This window comes from Salvelinus fontinalis, chromosome 19, assembly GCF_029448725.1.
Source record: "Salvelinus fontinalis isolate EN_2023a chromosome 19, ASM2944872v1, whole genome shotgun sequence".
In the NCBI taxonomy this organism is placed as follows: Eukaryota; Metazoa; Chordata; class Actinopteri; order Salmoniformes; family Salmonidae; genus Salvelinus; species Salvelinus fontinalis.
In genome coordinates, this window is record NC_074683.1 from 33,416,815 (window position 1) to 33,436,721 (window position 19,907).

General features: G+C 41.7%; 2 protein-coding genes across 4 annotated transcripts in view; both read right to left on the reverse strand.

The window, feature by feature from the left end:
- ramp1 (receptor activity modifying protein 1) overlaps window positions 1-14,889 on the reverse strand; it is a 103,606-nt gene extending 88,717 nt beyond the window's left edge. The window contains exon 1 of the mRNA XM_055871387.1: window positions 13,985-14,889. Coding sequence (XP_055727362.1) covers window positions 13,985-14,042 — 58 coding nt within the window. The 5' untranslated portion in view covers window positions 14,043-14,889. The remainder of the gene's footprint in view (window positions 1-13,984) is intronic.
- Window positions 14,890-15,969: 1,080 nt separating this feature from the next.
- LOC129816639 (band 4.1-like protein 5) overlaps window positions 15,970-19,907 on the reverse strand; it is a 50,901-nt gene continuing 46,963 nt past the window's right edge. For all 3 annotated transcript variants that reach the window (XM_055871372.1, XM_055871373.1, XM_055871371.1), the window contains one exon: window positions 15,970-19,602. In XM_055871372.1, the coding sequence (XP_055727347.1) occupies window positions 19,536-19,602 (67 nt within the window). In that variant the 3' untranslated portion in view covers window positions 15,970-19,535. The remainder of the gene's footprint in view (window positions 19,603-19,907) is intronic.

The following is a 19,907-nucleotide window of genomic DNA, read 5'->3' on the forward strand; positions in this document are numbered from 1 at the left end:
TGTTGCCTCGGTAAGCAACTCCAGTACATATTTGGCCTTGTGTTTTAGGTTATTGTCCTGCTGAAAGATGAATGTGTCGGTTGTGAAGCAGACTGAACCAGGATTTCCTCTAGGATTTTGCCTGTGTTCAGCTCTATTACTTTTATTTTTATTCTAAAAAAACTGCCTTGCCAGTGACAAGCATACCCATAACATGATGCAGTCACAGTCATGCTTAAAAATATGGAAAGTGGTACTCACGGATGTGTTGTGTTGGACTTGCACCAACATAATGCTTTGTATTCAGGACATGCAATGCATTTCTTTGCCATCTTTTTTTGCAGTTTTACTTTAATTCCTTTTTGCAAACAGGATGCATGTTTTTGAATTTGTTTACTCTGTACAGGCTTCCTTCTTTTCACTCTGTCATTTAGGTTAGTATTGTAGAGAAACTTCAATGTTATTGATCCATCCTCAATTTTTTCTTATCACAGTGACTGGGTAACTCTGACTGTTTTAAAGTCACTATTGGCTTCATGGTGAAATCCCTGAGCGGTTTCCTCCCTCTCCGGCAACTGAGTTAGGAAGGGCGCTTGTATCTTTGTAGTCACTGGGTGTATTGATACACCATCCAAAGTGCAGTTAATAATGTTAAGATTTTTTTACCCATCTACCAATAGGTGCGCTTCTTTGTGAGGTATTGGAAAACCTACCTGGTCTTTGTGGTTGAATCTGTGTCTAAATTCACTGCCTGACAGACGGGCCTTATTATTATTGTATGTGTGGGGCACAGAGATGAGGTAGTATTTCAGAAATCATGTTAAACACTATTATTGCACACAGAGTGAGTCCATGCACCTTATGTGACTTGTAAATTAAGCAAATGTTTACTTATTTAGGCTTGTCATAAAAGGTGTTGAATAATTATTGACTCAAGACATTTCAGCTTTTTATTTTTAATTCATTTGTAAACATTTCCAAATCATAAATCCATTTTAAATTCAGATTATAACAAAACAAAATGTGGAAAAAGTCAAGGTGTGTGAACATTTCCTGAAAGCACTGTATGCTTAGATATGCTATGTAGAAAAATATACATTTTTGACATACAATTAGGTCTAATGATTACGGCTTCAGAATGCAGGAAAAAGCTGTTTCAGGTGTTTCAAAAATTCAACGTTTTCAGATTTACGGACAGCAGGCTAAGCTCCGCTCCAGACCAACCCTCTACAACAACACGTACTTTGTGCCCCCTCCGATTTTTGGGCTGCATGACACCCCTGCACCAGAGAGTGTGATAAGTGGAGCAACAGTAGTCAGAGGGTGCCTACTATATGGTACCCTATGTGGGGCTCTGGTCCAAAGTAGTGCACTATATAGAGAATATGGTGCCATTTGGGACGCAGTCCAGGCTACACCTTGGACCCACCCAGGAGAAGTAGCTTTTATAGTACAATGAATAGATGACTTGTAATGGATTGGGTCCCATGGTTGGGCACATTCAGCGCTAAGCACGCACACAGTTCGCTGATCAAGAGAGAAAAACAGAGAGAGACAAACAGAGAGAGAGAGGCAGAGAGAGAGACAGAGAGAGAGAGGGGCAGAGAATGAGACAGAGAGAGGCAGAGAGAGACAGAGACAGAGGAGTAGATGAATCCTGCCTCTCCTTATTTTCTGTCCTCAATAAATTAACAGTGTGCTGCAGCAGCGCTGGGCTGGAGACTGGCTGGGTGAGACTAGATCTGCATAATGAATAATTAGCTAATGCAGGGAGCTGCCAGCCAGGAGCCAGCCCACTGAACTAAGCTTGGCTGTATCCTAAATGGCACCCTATTTCCTATAGTGCACAACATTTGACAAGGACCCATAGGGTAAAAGGTAGAGCACTATGTAGAGAAAAGGGTTCCATTTAGGACTCAACCTACGTCTTCCTCACTACCACCTCCTATTGACACTGCTTAGTGAAGCATCAAATATTCACTAGTGGCTAAGCTTACACCTGTCCCTTAATGCAGCTAAAGGATAGTCACAGCCCCATCCTGCATCTTTCAGGAGGTCCAATGAGCCTATAAATGCAGGTCACAGCTATAAACACATAATAACCTATGGCATTAACAAAGATACTCTATTTGCATATGGCTTTCTCATTCACTGTGATATTTTACAGGCATAAACTGCTGTTCACTTAAAAGTTAACTCTGTGAGAATATTACAAAGACAGTCATGACCATGACCTTCATGTGCCAAGGGACGCAACATTACATAAATTATGATAATATAGGTCAAAAACAGACCTGAGCAATCTGGTAAAAGCAAAACAAAGCCACTAAGTGACAAAAATATGAGTAACACTTGACACCCAGCGTCATAACCTGTCATAATATGATCATAACACTGTCATGACCCATATATTTACACCTGTTGTGACATATGTGTTATTTTATGGCTGGTTATGACACCTACATAAGTGTGTCAAAACCCACATTTATTCAAATGTTTTATCTCCCTGTCAAGAAGTTTCCTTTCATTTGAACGTTTGTTTCTTAAATCCTTTGCTGTTGTTGTAATGAATTATTTACAGTCATGTCTTTTTCATCATATTTTAAAATTACTTGAAGAAAATACACTTAAACACTGTCAAGAAGCATTATGACCAATGTTCCCTCTAAGCTGCGCACATGCATGTCTGCGGAATAAATATCAGAAGCACGAGATTGAACTTCACTCAACTTTCTGGAGTTCACCCCCTTCGTTATTAACCCTCCTGTTGTGTTCCCTTCATGTTAATTCATTCTGTGTTCCCGAGCCAAAATGACCACCCCATTATAGCTGATTACAAATCCAGAATAATACATATATTATCACCTAATGTTGTGTTAGATCTTTTTATCAACTTAAGTTCTTGTGAACATTACAAGTTTTGACATTCTATTTATGGCCTGTAGGCCTCATTGACCTGAGCTCAAACGACTAATTTTTGAGTAAAAACTTTGCCATGACAAGTAATTTTTCCAACAATTGTTAACAGACAGATTATTTCACTTATAATTCACAATTTCAGTGAGTCAGAAATTTACATACACTAAGTTGACTGTGCCTTTAAACAGCTTGGAAAAGTCTAGAAAATGATGTCATGGCTTTAGAAGCTTCTGACAGGGTAATTGACATAATTTGAGTCAATTGGAGGTGTACCTGTGGATGTATTTCAAGGCCTACCTTCAAAATCAGTGTCTCTGCGTGACATCATGGGAAAATCAAAAGAAATCAGCCAAAATCTCAGAAAAGAAATTGGAGACCTCCACTAGTCTGGTTTATCCTTGGGAGCAATTTCCAAACGCCTGAAGGTACCACGTTCATCTGTACAAACAATAGTACGCAAGTATAAACACCATGGGACCACACAGCCGTCATACCGCTCAGGAAGGAGACGCGTTCTGTCTCCTAGAGATGAACATACTTTGGTGTGAAAAGTGCAAATCAATCCCAGAACAGCAGCAAAGGACCTTGTGAAGATGCTGGAGGAAACGAGTCCTATATCGACATAACCTGAAAGGCCGCAGTGATTGCGTAACAATAACAAATCAGACACTGAATATCTCTCTAAGCATGGTCCAGTTAATAATTATGCTGTGGATTATGTATTAAATACACCCTAGAGTCTAATGACCCGGGGCTGGTTTTCTACTGAGCTTACATATAGAATTGTTTTAAGATGGTCATACCAAGGATCATTTAGCTATTTGATTTACAATTTTAGGACGTCTGTAGGTATGAAAAAATATATACAAAAATGATTTGATACAACATTTCGGCATTACTGCTATTAGCCCAGATAAATCCATTTAATAACAGATGCATACATGGAAAAACAGAAAGAAAATGCAATGAATCAAAAGGAATTAAGTGTCTGTCCTATATCAGAGATACACAGAGTATACAAAACATTAAGAACACCTGCTCTTTCCATGACAGACTGACCAGGTGAATCCAGGAGGAAGCTATGATCCCTTATTGATGTTACTTGGTAAATCCACTTGAAATCAGTGTAGATGAAGGGGAGGAGACAGGTTAGAGAAAGATTTTTAAGCCTTGGAGTGTGTGTATGCCATTCAGAGGGTGAATAGGCAAGACAAAAGATGTGTCTTGTGACACTTGTGGGGTTGTCGAGCAAAAGGGAGCACACCATTGTGTTCGTGAGAGTTACAACTTCCTATAGAGGGGTGTAGAGTGCCACCAAAAACATCCGGATGCTACAGATTTGTGAGAAGACCGATTTTCGGGATGTCTCCTGGTCTGACAAACATCGCTGTAGCTCAGCCACCTTCCACCGCCGATGTAGAAGGCCGAACTTCAACAGATGCAATGGATTGAGACACAGCCCATGCAATAAAACACAAGCTCCAACAGAGGGATTTTGTATTACTATTTTATTATGCCTCGAGCGGAGCATGAGGAGGCCTCAAGCAGAGAATCTTTTATTGTTTATTTGTATTTATTTTTTTATGGCCAGCTCATGATGCCGCTTGATGACATGAGGCCTGAGGCAATTGCCTCCTCTGCCTAATGGGAAGTCAACCAGTGCGTATGTACGTGTGCGTGCGTCCCTCTAAATCATACTTTTGTGAGCTCACTTCCTTAACATGCAGCATGCAGCTCAGTTGGATCAAAGAGTCATTGGTACACAATGAGTTGTCCAGCTGAGGGCTTAAAGCAGTGCTGCTACGTGCACACGCAGGGGGCTTGGCTTCAATGGGAAACAGCCAGGCTCCACAAATACTTGTAATTACCGTCACGGCCCTAGATATGTGGCTGGCTGCTCACTGACTGACTGGCCCCTGAGAGCAATTGTCCTCACTCTCTCGCTCAGGCTGCCGTGACCAGTGGTTGAAGGGCGATAGGTAGTCTAGCGGTTAGAGCATTGGGACAGTAAACGAAAAGGTTGCTGGTTCGAATACCTGACAAGGTAAAAAAAAAAAAAAAAAACATCGGCCAATGTGCCCTGTAGCAAGGCACTTACCCCTAATTTACCCAAGGTTGCCGTACTACTATGGCTGACCCAGTAAAACAACAAATTTCACTGCACCTATCAGGTGTATGTGGCAATAAAACAAAGTGTGGAGAGAAATACATCCCAGATGGCACCCTACACCCTATCTGCACTGGTTAAAAGTATGGCACTATATTAGGGAATAGGGTGCCATTTGGGGGACAACCATACTGCAAAGTATTCAGACCCCTTGACTTTTTCCACATTTTGTTACGTTACAGCCTTATTCTAACCCACAAATGCTGATGCTCCAGATAGACTAGTTGACTAAAGAAGGCCAGTTTTATTGCTTCTTTAATCAGAACAACAGTTTTCAGCTGTGCTAACATAATTGAAAAAGGTTTTTCTAATTATCAATTAGCCTTTTAAAAAGATAACTTGGATTAGCTAACACAAAGTGCCATTGGAACACAGGAGTGATGTTTGCCGAAAATGGGCCTCTGTACGCCTATGTAGATACTCCTTTAAAAGTCTGCTGTTTCCAGCTACAATAGTCATTTACAACATTAACAATGTCTATACTGTATTTCTGATCAATTTGATGTTATTTAAAAATGGACAAAAAAATGTTTTAAAGAAAAGCACAAGGACATTTCTAAGTGACCCCAAATGTATGAGAGAGTGCTAGATAGATATATATATATATATCTAATACATATATATCTATCTAATATATATCTATTAGCTGGAGAGATACAGATGGAGATAGAGAGCTATAGATGGAGATAGAGATATAGATAGAGAGCTAGATAGACAGAGATATGGAGATAGAAAGATATAGATACATATATATAGAGATATAGTATTTAGTCAGCCACACAGAGCCCCAGGACAACAGCACAATTAGACCCAACCAAATCATGAGAAAACAAAAAGATAATTACTTGACACATTGGAAAGAATTAACAAAAAAACAGAGCAAACTAGAATGCTATTTGGCCCTAAACAGAGAGTACACAGTGGCAGAATACCTAACCACTGTGACTGACCCAAAGTTAAGGAAAGCTGTGACTATGTACAGACTCAGTGAGCATAGCCTTGCTATTGAGAAAGGCCGCCGTAGGCAGACCTGGCTCTCAAGAGAAGAGCACACTGCCCACAAAATGAGGTGGAAACTGAGCTGCACTTCCTAACCTCCTGCCCAATGTATGACCATATTAGAGACACATATTTCCCTCAGATCCACAAAGAATTCGAAAACAAATCCAATTTTGATAAACTCCCATATCTACTGGGTGAAATTCCACAGTGTGCCATCACAGCAGCAAGATTTGTGACCTGTTGCCACAAGAAAAGGGCAACCAGTGAATAACAAACACCATTGTAAATACAACCCATATTTATGCTTATTTATTTTAACTTGTGTGCTTTAACCATTTGTACATTGTTACAACACTGTATTATTTATATAATAAGACATTTGTAATGTCTTTATTGTTTTGAAACTTCTGTATGTGTAATGTTTACTGTTAATTTGTATTGTTTGTTTCACTTTTGTGTATTGTCTACCTCACTTGCAATGTTAACACATGTTTCCCATGCCAATAAAGCCCCTTCAATTGAATTGATATATAGATATACAGAGAGAGATAGATATATAGAGCGAGAGAGCGAGATAGAGATATAGAGAGCTATATAGATAACAAGATAGAAAGCTAGATATATATTAGATAGATATATATTAGCTAGAGAGATAAAGATACATATAGATAGAGCTATAGATGGAGATAGAGAGAGATATAGATAGAGCTAGATAGACAGATACAGTGGGGCAAAAAAGTATTTAGTCAGCCACCAATTGTGCAAGTTCTCCCATTTAAAAAGATGAGGCCTGTAATTTTCATCATAGGTACACTTGAACTATGACAGACAAAATGAGAAAAAAAATCCAGAAAATCACATTGTACGATTTTTTATGAATTAATTTGCAAATTATGGTGGAAAATAAGTATTTGGTCAATAACAAAAGTTTCTCAATACTTTGTTATATATCCTTTGTTGGCAATGACAGAGGTCAAACGTTTTCTGCAAGTCTTCACAAGGCTTTCACACACTGTTATTGGTATTTTGGCCAATTCCTCCATGCAGATCTCCTCTAGAGCAGTGATGTTTAGGGGCTGTTGCTGGGCAACACGGACTTTCAACTCCCTCCAAAGATTTTCTATGGGGTTGAGATCTGGAGACTGGCTAGGCCACTCCAGGACCTTGAAATGCTTCTTACGAAGCCACTCCTTCATTGCCCGGGCGGTGTGTTTGGGATCATTGTCATGCTGAAAGACCCAGCCACATTTCATCTTCAATGCCCTTGCTGATGGAAGGAGGTTTTCACTCAAAATCTCACGATACATGGCCCCATTCATTCTTTGCTTTACACGGATCAGTCGTCCTGGTCCCTTTGCAGAAAAACAGCCCCAAAGCATGATGTTTCCACCCCCATGCTTCACAGTAGGTATGGTGTTCTTTGGATGCAACTCAGCATTCTTATTCCTCCAAACACGACGAGTTGAGTTTTTACCAAAAAGTTCTATTTTGGTTTCATCTGACCATACGACATTCTCCCAATCTTCTTCTGGATCATCCAAATGCTCTCTAGTAAACTTCAGACGGGCCTGGACATGTACTGACTTAAGCAGGGGGACACGTCTGGCACTGCAGGATTTGAGTCCCTGGCAGCGTAGTGTGTTACTGATGGTAGGCTTTGTTACTTTGGTCCCAGCTCTCTGCAGGTCATTCACTAGGTCCCCCGTGTGGTTCTGGGATTTTTGCTCACCGTTCTTGTGATCATTTTGACCCCACGGGGTGAGATCTTGCGTGGAGCCCCAGATCGAGGGAGATTATCAGTGGTCTTGTATGTCTTCCATTTCCTAATAATTGCTCCCACAGTTGATTTCTTTAAACCAAGCTGCTTACCTATTGCAGATTCAGTCTTCCCAGCCTGGTGCAGGTCTACAATTTTGTTTCTGGTGTCCTTTGACAGCTCTTTGGTCTTGGCCATAGTGGAGCTTGGAGTGTGACTGTTTGAGGTTGTGAACGGGTGTCTTTTATACTGATAACAAGTTCAAACAGGTGCCATTAATACAGGTAACGAGTGGAGGACAGAGGAGCCTCTTAAAGAAGAAGTTACAGGTCTGTGAGAGCCAGAAATCTTGCTTGTTTGTAGGTGACCAAATACTTATTTTCCACCATAATTTGCAAATTAATTAATTAAAAATCCTACAATGTGATTTTCTGGATTTTTTTTCTCATTTTGTCTGTCATAGTTGAAGTATACCTATGATGAAAATTACAGGCCTCTCTCATATTTTTAAGTGGGAGAACTTGCACAATTGGTGGCTGACTAAATACTTTTTTGCCCCACTGTATATAGAGAGATAAAGAGCTAGAAAGAGATGGAGAGAGCTAGAGAGATATAGATATGTAGAGAGAGATAGAGCTAGATAGAGAGATATAGAGAGATAGAGACATATAGATATATATATATATGTAGAGAGATATATGTAGATAGATATATAGAGTGAGATATATATATATAGAGATACAGAAATGTATAGAGAGATAAAGACCTAGATAGATATATAGTGATATAGATGAGATATAGATAGAGAGCTATGTAGATAGATAGATGAGATAAAGATACATATAGAGATAGATAGAGACATAGAGATATCTAGATAGAGAGAGCTGTATATGGAGATAGAGATATAGAGAGAGATAGAGAGAGATATATAGATAGAGAGATATGTCATATAAATATATATAGAGAGAGAGAGCTACATATGGATATATATATATATATATAGATGAAGAGAGATATAGATACATATGGATATATATATAGATGGAGAGAGATATAGATACATATGGATATAGATGGAGAGAGATATAGATACATAGAGATATATAGATAGAGAGAGATATCGATAAAGAGATATATAGATAGAGATATATTTAGAGATGGAGATATAGAGATATGCATGATGGAAGAGAGGAGGGTATTTTCATATCTTCACTCCCTGGATTTTGGGTCACTAATGAAAAGCCATTGGATGTCTCTGTCTGCAGATAGCAGGGATGCTATGCCTTTGCTATACAAGGTTAAATGTGCTTTATAAGACGGGCATGAAAACCAATGTGCTGTAAAATCAGCTCTGCTGCCCACTGAGTGAAATAAATAATGCTGCTGTATGTAGGTTTTATGGGGCGCCATGAACAGAGTTAAAGCAAAAACTATTGGCCTATTGCCATGCTACAGTTGGCCGAAGTCCGCTCACTGAATATGGGAGACTGACCATAGAAAGAGTTGTAGATATTGTAGTTTTTAAAGAGAAATCCAGATATTTATCATGTTACACTTGAGCACAGCTACATGAAAGAAGGCATGGTTTCCATCCTGATCTCTCCAGACATAATGTAGTTCACGACAGATGACTCCAATCAGTCCAATCACAAGTGGGTGGGCCTGTCCCACCAGTCCAACTGGACCCGAGAACACAGCAGAGTTGACAACTGTAGTCATAAAACAACAATCTGCACTTCTGCTTCCTGCCTACCTCGGCCCCGACTCCACAATTTCTTATTAATCTCTCTAGGTAAGAGGAATTCTCTTCACCAAACAGGGAGATTTATTTGATTCTATCTCCTAGGAATGGTGAAGTTTAATGTCCTGTTGGAGAGGGGCAGAGTATGTGTCCAAAACAAATGAAAAGAATCCCACACTAGTGAAGCCAGATGACTGACCAACTTTAACTGTATGTCTGCAGTATGTGTGTTGGAGAGGGGCAGAGAGAGGATGTAAGTCTATGTGTGTTAGAGAGGGGGGCAGAGAGAGGATGTAAGTCTATGTGTGTTAGAGAGGGGGGCAGAGAGAGGATGTAAGTCTATGTGTGTTGGAGAGGGGCAGAGAGAGGATGTAAGTCTATGTGTGTTAGAGAGGGGGGCAGAGAGAGGATGTAAGTCTATGTGTGTTAGAGAGGGGGGCAGAGAGAGGATGTAAGTCTATGTGTGTTGGAGAGTGGCAGAGAGAGGATGTAAGTCTGTGTTAGAGAGTGGCAGAGAGAGGATGTAAGTCTATGTGTGTTAGAGAGGGGCAGAGAGAGGATGTAAGTCTATGTGTGTTAGAGAGGGGCAGAGAGAGGATGTAAGTCTATGTGTGTTGGAGAGAGGGGCAGAGAGAGGATGTAAGTCTATGTGTGTTAGAGAGGGGGGCAGAGAGAGGATGTAAGTCTATGTGTGTTGGAGAGGGGCAGAGAGAGGATGTAAGTCTATGTGTGTTAGAGAGGGGGGCAGAGAGAGGATGTAAGTCTATGTGTGTTAGAGAGGGGGGCAGAGAGAGGATGTAAGTCTATGTGTGTTAGAGAGGGGGGCAGAGAGAGGATGTAAGTCTATGTGTGTTGGAGAGGGGCAGAGAGAGGATGTAAGTCTATGTGTGTTAGAGAGGGGGGCAGAGAGAGGATGTAAGTCTATGTGTGTTAGAGAGGGGCAGAGAGAGGATGTAAGTCTATGTGTGTTAGAGAGGGGGGCAGAGAGAGGATGTAAGTCTATGTGTGTTAGAGAGGGGCAGAGAGAGGATGTAAGTCTATGTGTGTTAGAGAGGGGCAGAGAGAGGATGTAAGTCTATGTGTGTTAGAGAGGGGCAGAGAGAGGATGTAAGTCTATGTGTGTTGGAGAGGGGCAGAGAGAGGATGTAAGTCTATGTGTGTTGGAGAGGGGCAGAGAGAGGATGTAAGTCTATGTGTGTTGGAGAGGGGCAGAGAGAGGATGTAAGTCTATGTGTGTTAGAGAGGGGGGCAGAGAGAGGATGTAAGTCTATGTGTGTTGGAGAGGGGCAGAGAGAGGATGTAAGTCTATGTGTGTTGGAGAGGGGCAGAGAGAGGATGTAAGTCTATGTGTGTTAGAGAGGGGCAGAGAGAGGATGTAAGTCTATGTGTGTTAGAGAGGGGCAGAGAGAGGATGTAAGTCTATGTGTGTTGGAGAGGGGCAGAGAGAGGATGTAAGTCTATGTGTGTTGGAGAGTGGCAGAGAGAGGATGTAAGTCTATGTGTGTTAGAGAGGGGCAGAGAGAGGATGTAAGTCTGTGTGTTGGAGAGGGGGGCAGAGAGAGTAGTGGGGAGTCTCCTGTGAGGGTAATGAATCTCAGAGGATCGGCGTTGATTGCCACACAAAGCCAGCTCTGAAAAAGGGGGGGGGGGGGGGGGGGGGGGGACTTGACACTACTCTCCCTGCTTCCGTCATCCCATGGGGTGATTGTTTTTCCACTACCATCGCTCTGTCTCTTAAGATACTTAGCCAACTCCAATAGGTCTCCCTTGTCCCCTCCTCCCTCACTCCCTCCATTTTATTCCTTACCAGCGGTACACATCCACTCTGTCTCCTAAACTACTTAGCTAACTCCTCTGGGCCTCACTTCACCTCATCCTCCTCTCCTTTTCCCACCACAAGTCAATACTTCAGCCCTGTTGTCAGCACCTCTGATTGAATGCTCGATAAACTCCCTCTGAGTGACATCATGTAATGATGAAAAACAGGGTTCACAGGAGGTCAGAGTTCTAAAGAAACAGAACTGACAAACAGGAGACACAGCACCGCAAACATGACAAACAGGAGACACAGCACCGCAAACATGACAAACTTAGTTCAGTTTGTAGATTTTAGTCCTTGCCAGAGAATAACCTCATATAGGAAAAGCATGCTGGTGCTTCATGGGGAGGAAGTGTTAACGTCACCCAAGAATGCTCCCTATAATCTGGCACCCCTACAGTCATTCATTATTCAGGAGCCCTCTGTTAATTGTACATGTTTAATTAGAACAACACCGCAGCTAAACGAAGCACGCCTCACCGGATCAGAACAACACCGCAGCTAAACGAAGCCCGCCTCTCCGGATCAGAACAACACCGCAGCTAAACGAAGCACGCCTCTCCGGATCAGAACAACACCGCAGCTAAACGAAGCCCGCCTCTCCGGATCAGAACACCACCGCAGCTAAACGAAGCCCGCCTCTCCGGATCAGAACAACACCGCAGCTAAACGAAGCCCGCCTCTCCGGATCAGAACAACACCGCAGCTAAACGAAGCCCGCCTCTCCGGATCAGAACAACACCGCAGCTAAACGAAGCCCGCCTCTCCGGATCAGAACAACACCGCAGCTAAACGAAGCACGCCTCTCCGGATCAGAACAACACCGCAGCTAAACGAAGCCCGCCTCTCCGGATCAGAACAACACCGCAGCTAAACGAAGCACGCCTCTCCGGATCAGAACAACACCGCAGCTAAACGAAGCACGCCTCTCCGGATCAGAACAACACCGCAGCTAAACGAAGCACGCCTCACTGGATCAGAACACTACAGCTAAGCACGCCTCACTGGATCAGAACACTACAGCTAAGCACGCCTCACTGGATCAGAACACTACAGCTAAGCACGCCTCACTGGATCAGAACACTACAGCTAAGCATGCCTCACTGGATCAGAACACTGCAGCTAAGCATGCCTCACTGGATCAACCAGCAGGGATAACACAACTATAAAACATTCTGCTAAATGTATTGTATTTTGTAAGCGAGTGAAATTCCACCTTCATTTAAGCTATTAAGCTTTTTTTTTTTAAAGAAAAAAGCTTTATTTAGACAAACAGGGAAATAGAGAAAGACTGAGACAAGCTATGTAAATGTTCTTTGAGCTTGTTTTAAATATGATTTTCTTGTGATTTTTAGCCAGGGCTCTTAGAGTACAGTAGTGTGGACAGCATTTTGCACAAAAGGTTGTGTATTGATTGAGGTTATGAACAAAACAAAATGGAGGAATGTTTTAGCATGACATACTCCCATTTCTATACTGTTTTGAGATTAAAACATAAAAAAATGAATAAGAGTTCCCTCATTTAAAAGTCAGAGCTGCTGTATCATATGGGTCCTAACACACAGTGGCCTTCTGCAGTTATGACTCAGACTCTCACACAGTTAAACATCACAGACCATTACAGTACTATGCGAAGCATCCACAATTGCCGGGTTTATCAGGGAAACAAATAATATTAATCATATAATATTGAATGATGTGAACTATCGTTTGAAAATTATTATCACCTCAGTTAGGTAGGTCAAAGTATTCCATCTGTTTTAACAATAGGCAAGACAGCGCCAAAAACCTAGCTTTTTAATAGGCAAAGAGAATACTAGCCTATTCTTAGACAAAAATAGTTCAATAGTTATGAGGAGCCATGTCTTGGTCCTGTGAGTCGGTGTGTGTACAGGAAATATAGAGTGGCTCCACGTGGTTCGTGCTGAAGGGGAAAGGAAAACTGGGGAGCAAAGTGAAGCCATTAGGTGTGCACAGACAGCAACACCCCTCATCAGACCTTAGCACAGCAGGCTGGTTAAGAGAAGTGTAAATTACATTTCTCAGCAGGAGGGAGGTTTGCATGATTAATTAAAACCGACATTTGTGTGGATGGGTCCGTTATGAGCACCTCCAACTTGCTGGAAAGTCTAAATGTCATATTGACATGACATTTTTACAAGCCACTTAGACCTTCCATGTCTGGAGCGTCCTCCTTTCACGAAATGTTATGAAAATGCCCTTAGAATATGTAATAATTCGGATTCATGATGACGATTTTCCATATATACACACAAGTCAACCCTCTGGCTCAGACAAGCAGGCTTATTTGCTAGAATTAATATTATTTTTCATGATTTCTAAAATGATTTAATATAGGAATCTCTAAAAAATATTAACATGATTTAATAATATTTATATATTACTAATAAATCAATGATTTGACATTATTTTAATATATCAATACTTTATCTTTCCAGTTTCTATCGAATCATGTTATGGTCATCATTCATTAATGAATGATAAACCATCATGGCCAGGCATAATTTATAGAATGGAATTAAAGAAAACCTTGAGCGGCATCAAGGATAGCGGTGCGCTGCGCGTCTCTCCAAAACTTACCTACAACCAGCCACAGGAGCACCTGTTTCGACAACACTGGTGTGGTATCCGATGCCATGGTCTTCTTTAAAAACAACTATCCAATGCAAGAAGTTGGAGAAGCGTTAAGATGAAACCGACGATAAAAGCGTCACAATTGTCCTCGCTAATGTATCCACTAAGAGACGACCCTGTCACAGAATCACAGAGTTGTAATCCATAAGCATTCGACTCGTTCCTCTCAGCCAACTATGAAGGCAGCTCAACTGTCGTCACGGTCACTATCACCTTGCGCAAGAACTCGGAAGGGGTACACTTGGGTCGGGTCGTCGCGAGTTTTGCTTTCGGAGTAACCTCTCCCGTCAGCTCGCTTTACGAAATAGATTCGCTATCATTTAAATGAATATGCAACCAACATCGAGTCTTGATAATTCAAAAATTGTAAGTTCCATTAGAGTCCAAAAACCTTGCGTACACTACGAGGACATACTTGGCAACTCCAACCAACCATGCGTAAGCGAAACGCACTGAGCCAGAGTAAAGCCTCCAGTGAATTGCTGGGTCTCGAGCGTGCGTTCTCTTGACTGACACCAACAGAGAGTGCGTGGGAGAGCCAAGGGACCGTAACCAGAATGTAGGCCAGGGTTCCCCAACTGGGGGGAACACAGGTGATTTGACCCCCCACGTTCTGAGCAAAACAAATCTATAATTGTATTTTTGGGGGACATTAAAAACAAGCAAATCAGCTCAATTATTTACATTTTGTAAATCTGTTCCAAAGTATTCCCAAGCATACAAATGTCAGCAAGGTTTAAAATTATTAGGTTTTAGGCAAATGTATATGTTTGGGATTCTTGCGGTCAATTTGCAGTCTATCAATTATTTTAAAATATGTTCCGGTCCCCTGAAATCGGGACGCAGCTGTATCTAGTCGATTATTCCTTATGTCGGTAAGCTATTCTGGGGGAAATGCCGCGTTCAAAGCAACTGGGAAATCTCGACTTCCTACTTCAGTGTGTTCAAAACACGTCTGGGGGAAAAAATCGATTTGATCTCGCGAACTCGAGCCTCTTTCTAGAGCTCCGACTTTCCGACCTGAAGATCACTGACGTCATGATTTGACCTCGTATTGTTCGCAGCAGGCCGACTTTGCTGCAGGGACTACATACATTCAGTACTGTACATAAAACAAATTGTGAGCAAATGGTGCCTGTTACACATTCAAAATGAACACTTGCTTCTGGGAAAAGTGATCAGTATCAGCCTGGTGTCATTGTTGACATTATAATAAAATGACATTCATCCTAGCCTACTACACAATGTGATGTCAAAGTTCATAGGCTTCTACATACATTTTTTAAAGATAACACATTTGACCTATGGGATTGGATTTAAGGGGTTAAACCAGACAGGTTGAGCAAGCTTGACGATGAAGTAGTACAGTCCAACCTCACCTAATGTTGCCATCTAGTGTTAGAATATATCAAGGCAGAATTACAGCTCCTGCAGTCCCAACAAACAGCTCCAGTTCCTCATTGGCATATATCATTAATCTCTCCACCCGATAGCTGATGTGTGGTGAGCGTTCTGGCAGAAATGGTTGCTGACCATGCATCCCCCCCAAGTGGGTGCTACACATTGGTGGTGGAAGAGGTGAGTCTTCGAGCATCTGGAAAGGCTCTATAGGAAATCAATGAATCGATGCTGATGGACATATCATTCATGATAATACTGCATGTACAGGAAGAGATCCACATTTTCTCAAAGACCAGAGATCTTAAATGGAAGAATTCACACTTGTTTTTTTATAATACTTTTTTTACTTACAGAATTTACTACATTGTACAAAATTACTACTGGCATACTAGTCTACATATCCTTTAAAAAGTAATGACGTTCAATGTACATACAAGATACAAAATCGGTATGATGACTATCTAGATCAGTTTTTTTAACATCTACAATACACTTAAATACAGTGCGAATAACAAGGGTGCTCTTACAAAAAGAGGAATAAATTAACGTACGAGAGCTACAGCACAATTGCACTTACATGGTGAGGCACAATTTCTAACAGCAGAGAAAAACAGTGGTATGTTTAACTGAGAAAAGTTTCCTCTCAGAGCTTTAAAAAAGACCACTCATGTTGGTCAATCACCATCTCTACAATCTATAATGCATATGGAATTCAATAATATGACAAAGAATGTTCTTGCCAGGTAAATTAGTTTATAAACTCAACAAAAAAAGAAACGTCCCTTTTTCAGGACCTTGTCTTTCAAAGATAATTCGTGAAAATCCAAATAACTTCATAGATCTCCATTGTAAAGGGCTTAAACACCGTTTCCCATGCTTGTTCAATGAACCATAAACAATTGATGAACATGCACCTGTGGAACGGTCATTATCAATCAAGTTTTTTAATTTATTTTATTTTATATAGCCCTTCGTACATCAGTTAATATCTCAAAGTGCTGTACAGAAACCCAGCCTAAAACCCCAAACAGCTAGTAATGCAGGTGTAGAAGCACGGTGGCTAGGAAAAACTCCCTAGAAAGGCCAAAACCTAGGAAGAAACCTAGAGAGGAACCAGGCTATGAGGGGTGGCCAGTCCTCTTCTGGCTGTGCCGGGTGGAGATTATAACAGAACTATGCCAAGATGTTCAAAAATGGCACTAAGGCACTAACAGCTTACAGACGGTAGGCAATTAAGGTCACAGTTATGAAAACTTAGGACACTAAAGAGGCCTTTCTACTGACTCTGAAAAACACCAAAAGAAAGATGCCCAGGGTCCCTGCGCATCTGCGTGAATGTACCTTAGGCATGCTGCAAGGAGGCATGAGGACAGCAGATGTGGCCAGGGCAATAAATTGCAATGTCCTGACTTGTGAGACGCCTAAGACAGCGCTACAGGGAGACAGGACGGACAGCCGATCATCCTTAGAGGCACACCACGTGTAACACCTGCACAGGATCGGTACATCCGAACATCACACCTGCAGGACAGGTACAGGATGGCAACAACTGCCCGAGTTACACCAGGAACGCACAATCCCTCCATCAGACTGTCCGCAATAGGCTGAGCGAGGCTGGTAGGCCTGTCGTAAGGCAGGTCCTCACCATACATCACCGGCAACGTCGTCACCTATGGCACAAACCCACCGTCGCTGGACCACACAGAACTGGCAAAAAGTGCTCTTCACTGACTAGTCGCGGTTTTGTCTCACAAGGGGTGATGGTTGGATTTGCGTTTATCATCAAAGGAATGAGCGTTACACCGAGGCCTGTACTCTGGAGCAGGATTGATTTGGAAGTGGAGGGTCCATCATGGTCTGGGGCGGAGGGTCACAGCATCATCAGACTGAGCTTGTTGTCATTGCAGGCAATCTCAACGGTGTGTTACAGAGAAGACATGCTCCTCCCTCATGTGGTACCCTTCCTGCAGGCTCATCCTGACATGACCCTCTAGCATGACAATGCCACCAGCCATACTGCTCGTTCTGTGCGTGATTTCCTGCAAGACAGGAATGTCAGTGTTCTGCCATGGCCAGCGAAGAGCCCGGATCTCAATCCCATTGAACACGTCTGGAACCTGTTGGATCAGAGGGTGAGGGCTAGGGCCATTCCCCCCAGAAATGTCTGGAAACTTGCATGTGCCTTGGTGGAAGAGTGGGGTAACATCTCACAGCAAGAGCTGGCAAATCTGGTGCAGTCCATGAGGAGGAGATGCACTGCAGTACTTAATGCAGCTGGTGGCTACACCCTTTGTTCAGGGACACATTATTCCATTTCTGTTAGTCACATGTCTGTGGAACTTGTTCAGTTTGTCTCAGTTGTTGAATCTTGTTATGTTCATACAAATATTTAAACGTTAAGTTTGCTGACAATAAACGCAGTTGACAGTGAGAGGACGTTTCTTTTTTTGCTGAGTTTATATTCATGATACAGAGAGAGAGGGAGAACACTTCACATCTTCTCAGAGTGGCTATTTTAAGTATAAAAAAAAACAAAAAAAACCCTCAAGACTTCACTTTAAAAAAAACATTTTTTTAATTATAAACGTGATGCGTTTTAAGTCTTTCCGTTGAGATGGGTGTTGTTCACAGATCACTTGTTCAAATTAACTGTATTTGAAAATGTCTTCTGCTTTTACCTCTACTGCACATCGTCTCGCAAAGACCTACTGATCTACCGCCCGTCTGATATCTAAAATACATTTTTAATTACATCTTACGTTAGTGAATAATACAGTTGACTGACAACTTCCTACCACCAGAGATCCTGTATGTGATTGGCTTAGTGTGTAAAAGAACCAATGGAGAGCCAGTTTATGATAGGCTGACAGAGGAAATAGGCCTATGAGTTATGTCACCTGTCATTGATGACCACAGCCAGAAACGGTGTCAAGACTACATGATTAGATATTACCATCACACACAGACACTCCAGTCGTAAGCAGTGGACTCAGTAAAATGAAAAACTAAAGTACAGTATAGGCCTAAATATAGTAGTAATATTGGTAGTATTAGTAGTGGTAGTACTAGTAATAGTAGTGGTAGTATTAGTAATAGTAGTGGTAGTATTAGTAGTGGTAGCATTAGTAACAGTAGTAATAGTATTAGTGGTAGTATTAGTAGTATTAGTAACAGTAGTGATAGTATTGGTAATAGTAGTGGTAGTATTTCCTTACTGTGTAAAGTTATGCAATCATAATTTAACATTCAGCTAGCTTAAGGCAGGTTGTAGCTACAGTGTTTTTTTATGGATACAAAATAGACATTTTAGATGTGGCTAAATTCATGCCTGCATTCTACATATTACTGTTGTCATCCTCTGATAACTGAGTCTTAACCAGATTCAGAAACGTCTAGTGAGCACCAGGTCCTAACTGAACACTGGTACTTGATCGATTCACTCGGTATGACTTTAAATTTTAAAAAACAGCACAAAAAAAAAAAGTCAGTAAAAAGTCATTGTTTCATATCTTCTAAGAGTCCAGGTCCAATGCTCCAGTGTAATCCAGTGGCTTGAGGAACAGATGTCCTCTTCCTTAGCACTTATTGCAGTCCCTTCCTGCTTAAAACATTTCTAAAAAAAGGAGTCTGTGCACTTTGTAGGAATGCTTATGAAAAGAACCAGTGAACCAACTGTGGTACTAAAATAAAACACTAAAACACTGCTCCAAACTGGAATCTAGTGAGACGAGGAATTCCAATGATCCAATCTCTTGATTGCTGCTGGTTTGGGAATTGTTTGGGAATGCAGTAGGAGATACTGGTTGTCACTAGTGCAGGAACTTCCCCCAGGTTTGGGAATGCAGTAGGAGATGAATGTGCTCAGGGTAGGAAGTAGTCCCCTAGTTTGGGAACACCAGGGGTAAGAAGTAGTCCCCTAGTTTGGGAACACCAGGGGTAGGAAGTAGTCCCCTAGTTTGGGAACACCAGGGGTAGGAAGTAGTCCCCTAGTTTGGGAACACCAGGGGTAGGAAGTAGTCCCCTAGTTTGGGAACACCAGGGGTAGGAAGTATTCGTTGTGAGGAGGGTAGAAGCTAGCTCCCCCCCTGGTTCCCACTCAGAGCTCAGTGGTCAACAGACCTTTGTGCTTGGAGCTGTGCTCTTTGGGTAGCTGGGCCACAACGCTGGTGAGAGGAGAACACAACTAAATAAAAAGCCCAGAACACCTACTTTTCAGTGTGCACAACATAAAGTAATGTATCATAGTAATATTCTCGTAGAATAGGAATATTGTATTGCTAGCCAGTATAATGTGATGCATGGGAACGTCACAACGTAATGAGAAACTGCACAAGACGGTTCACATCCATCAATCTACGCATATTGTTCCAGACCTGCCTGTACCATTCATCTTTCCATTTACCTGATGTGATCACTACTAACTTTTAGTGGTCACAACATTCATCTTAACGAACAGACTTTATTCAGC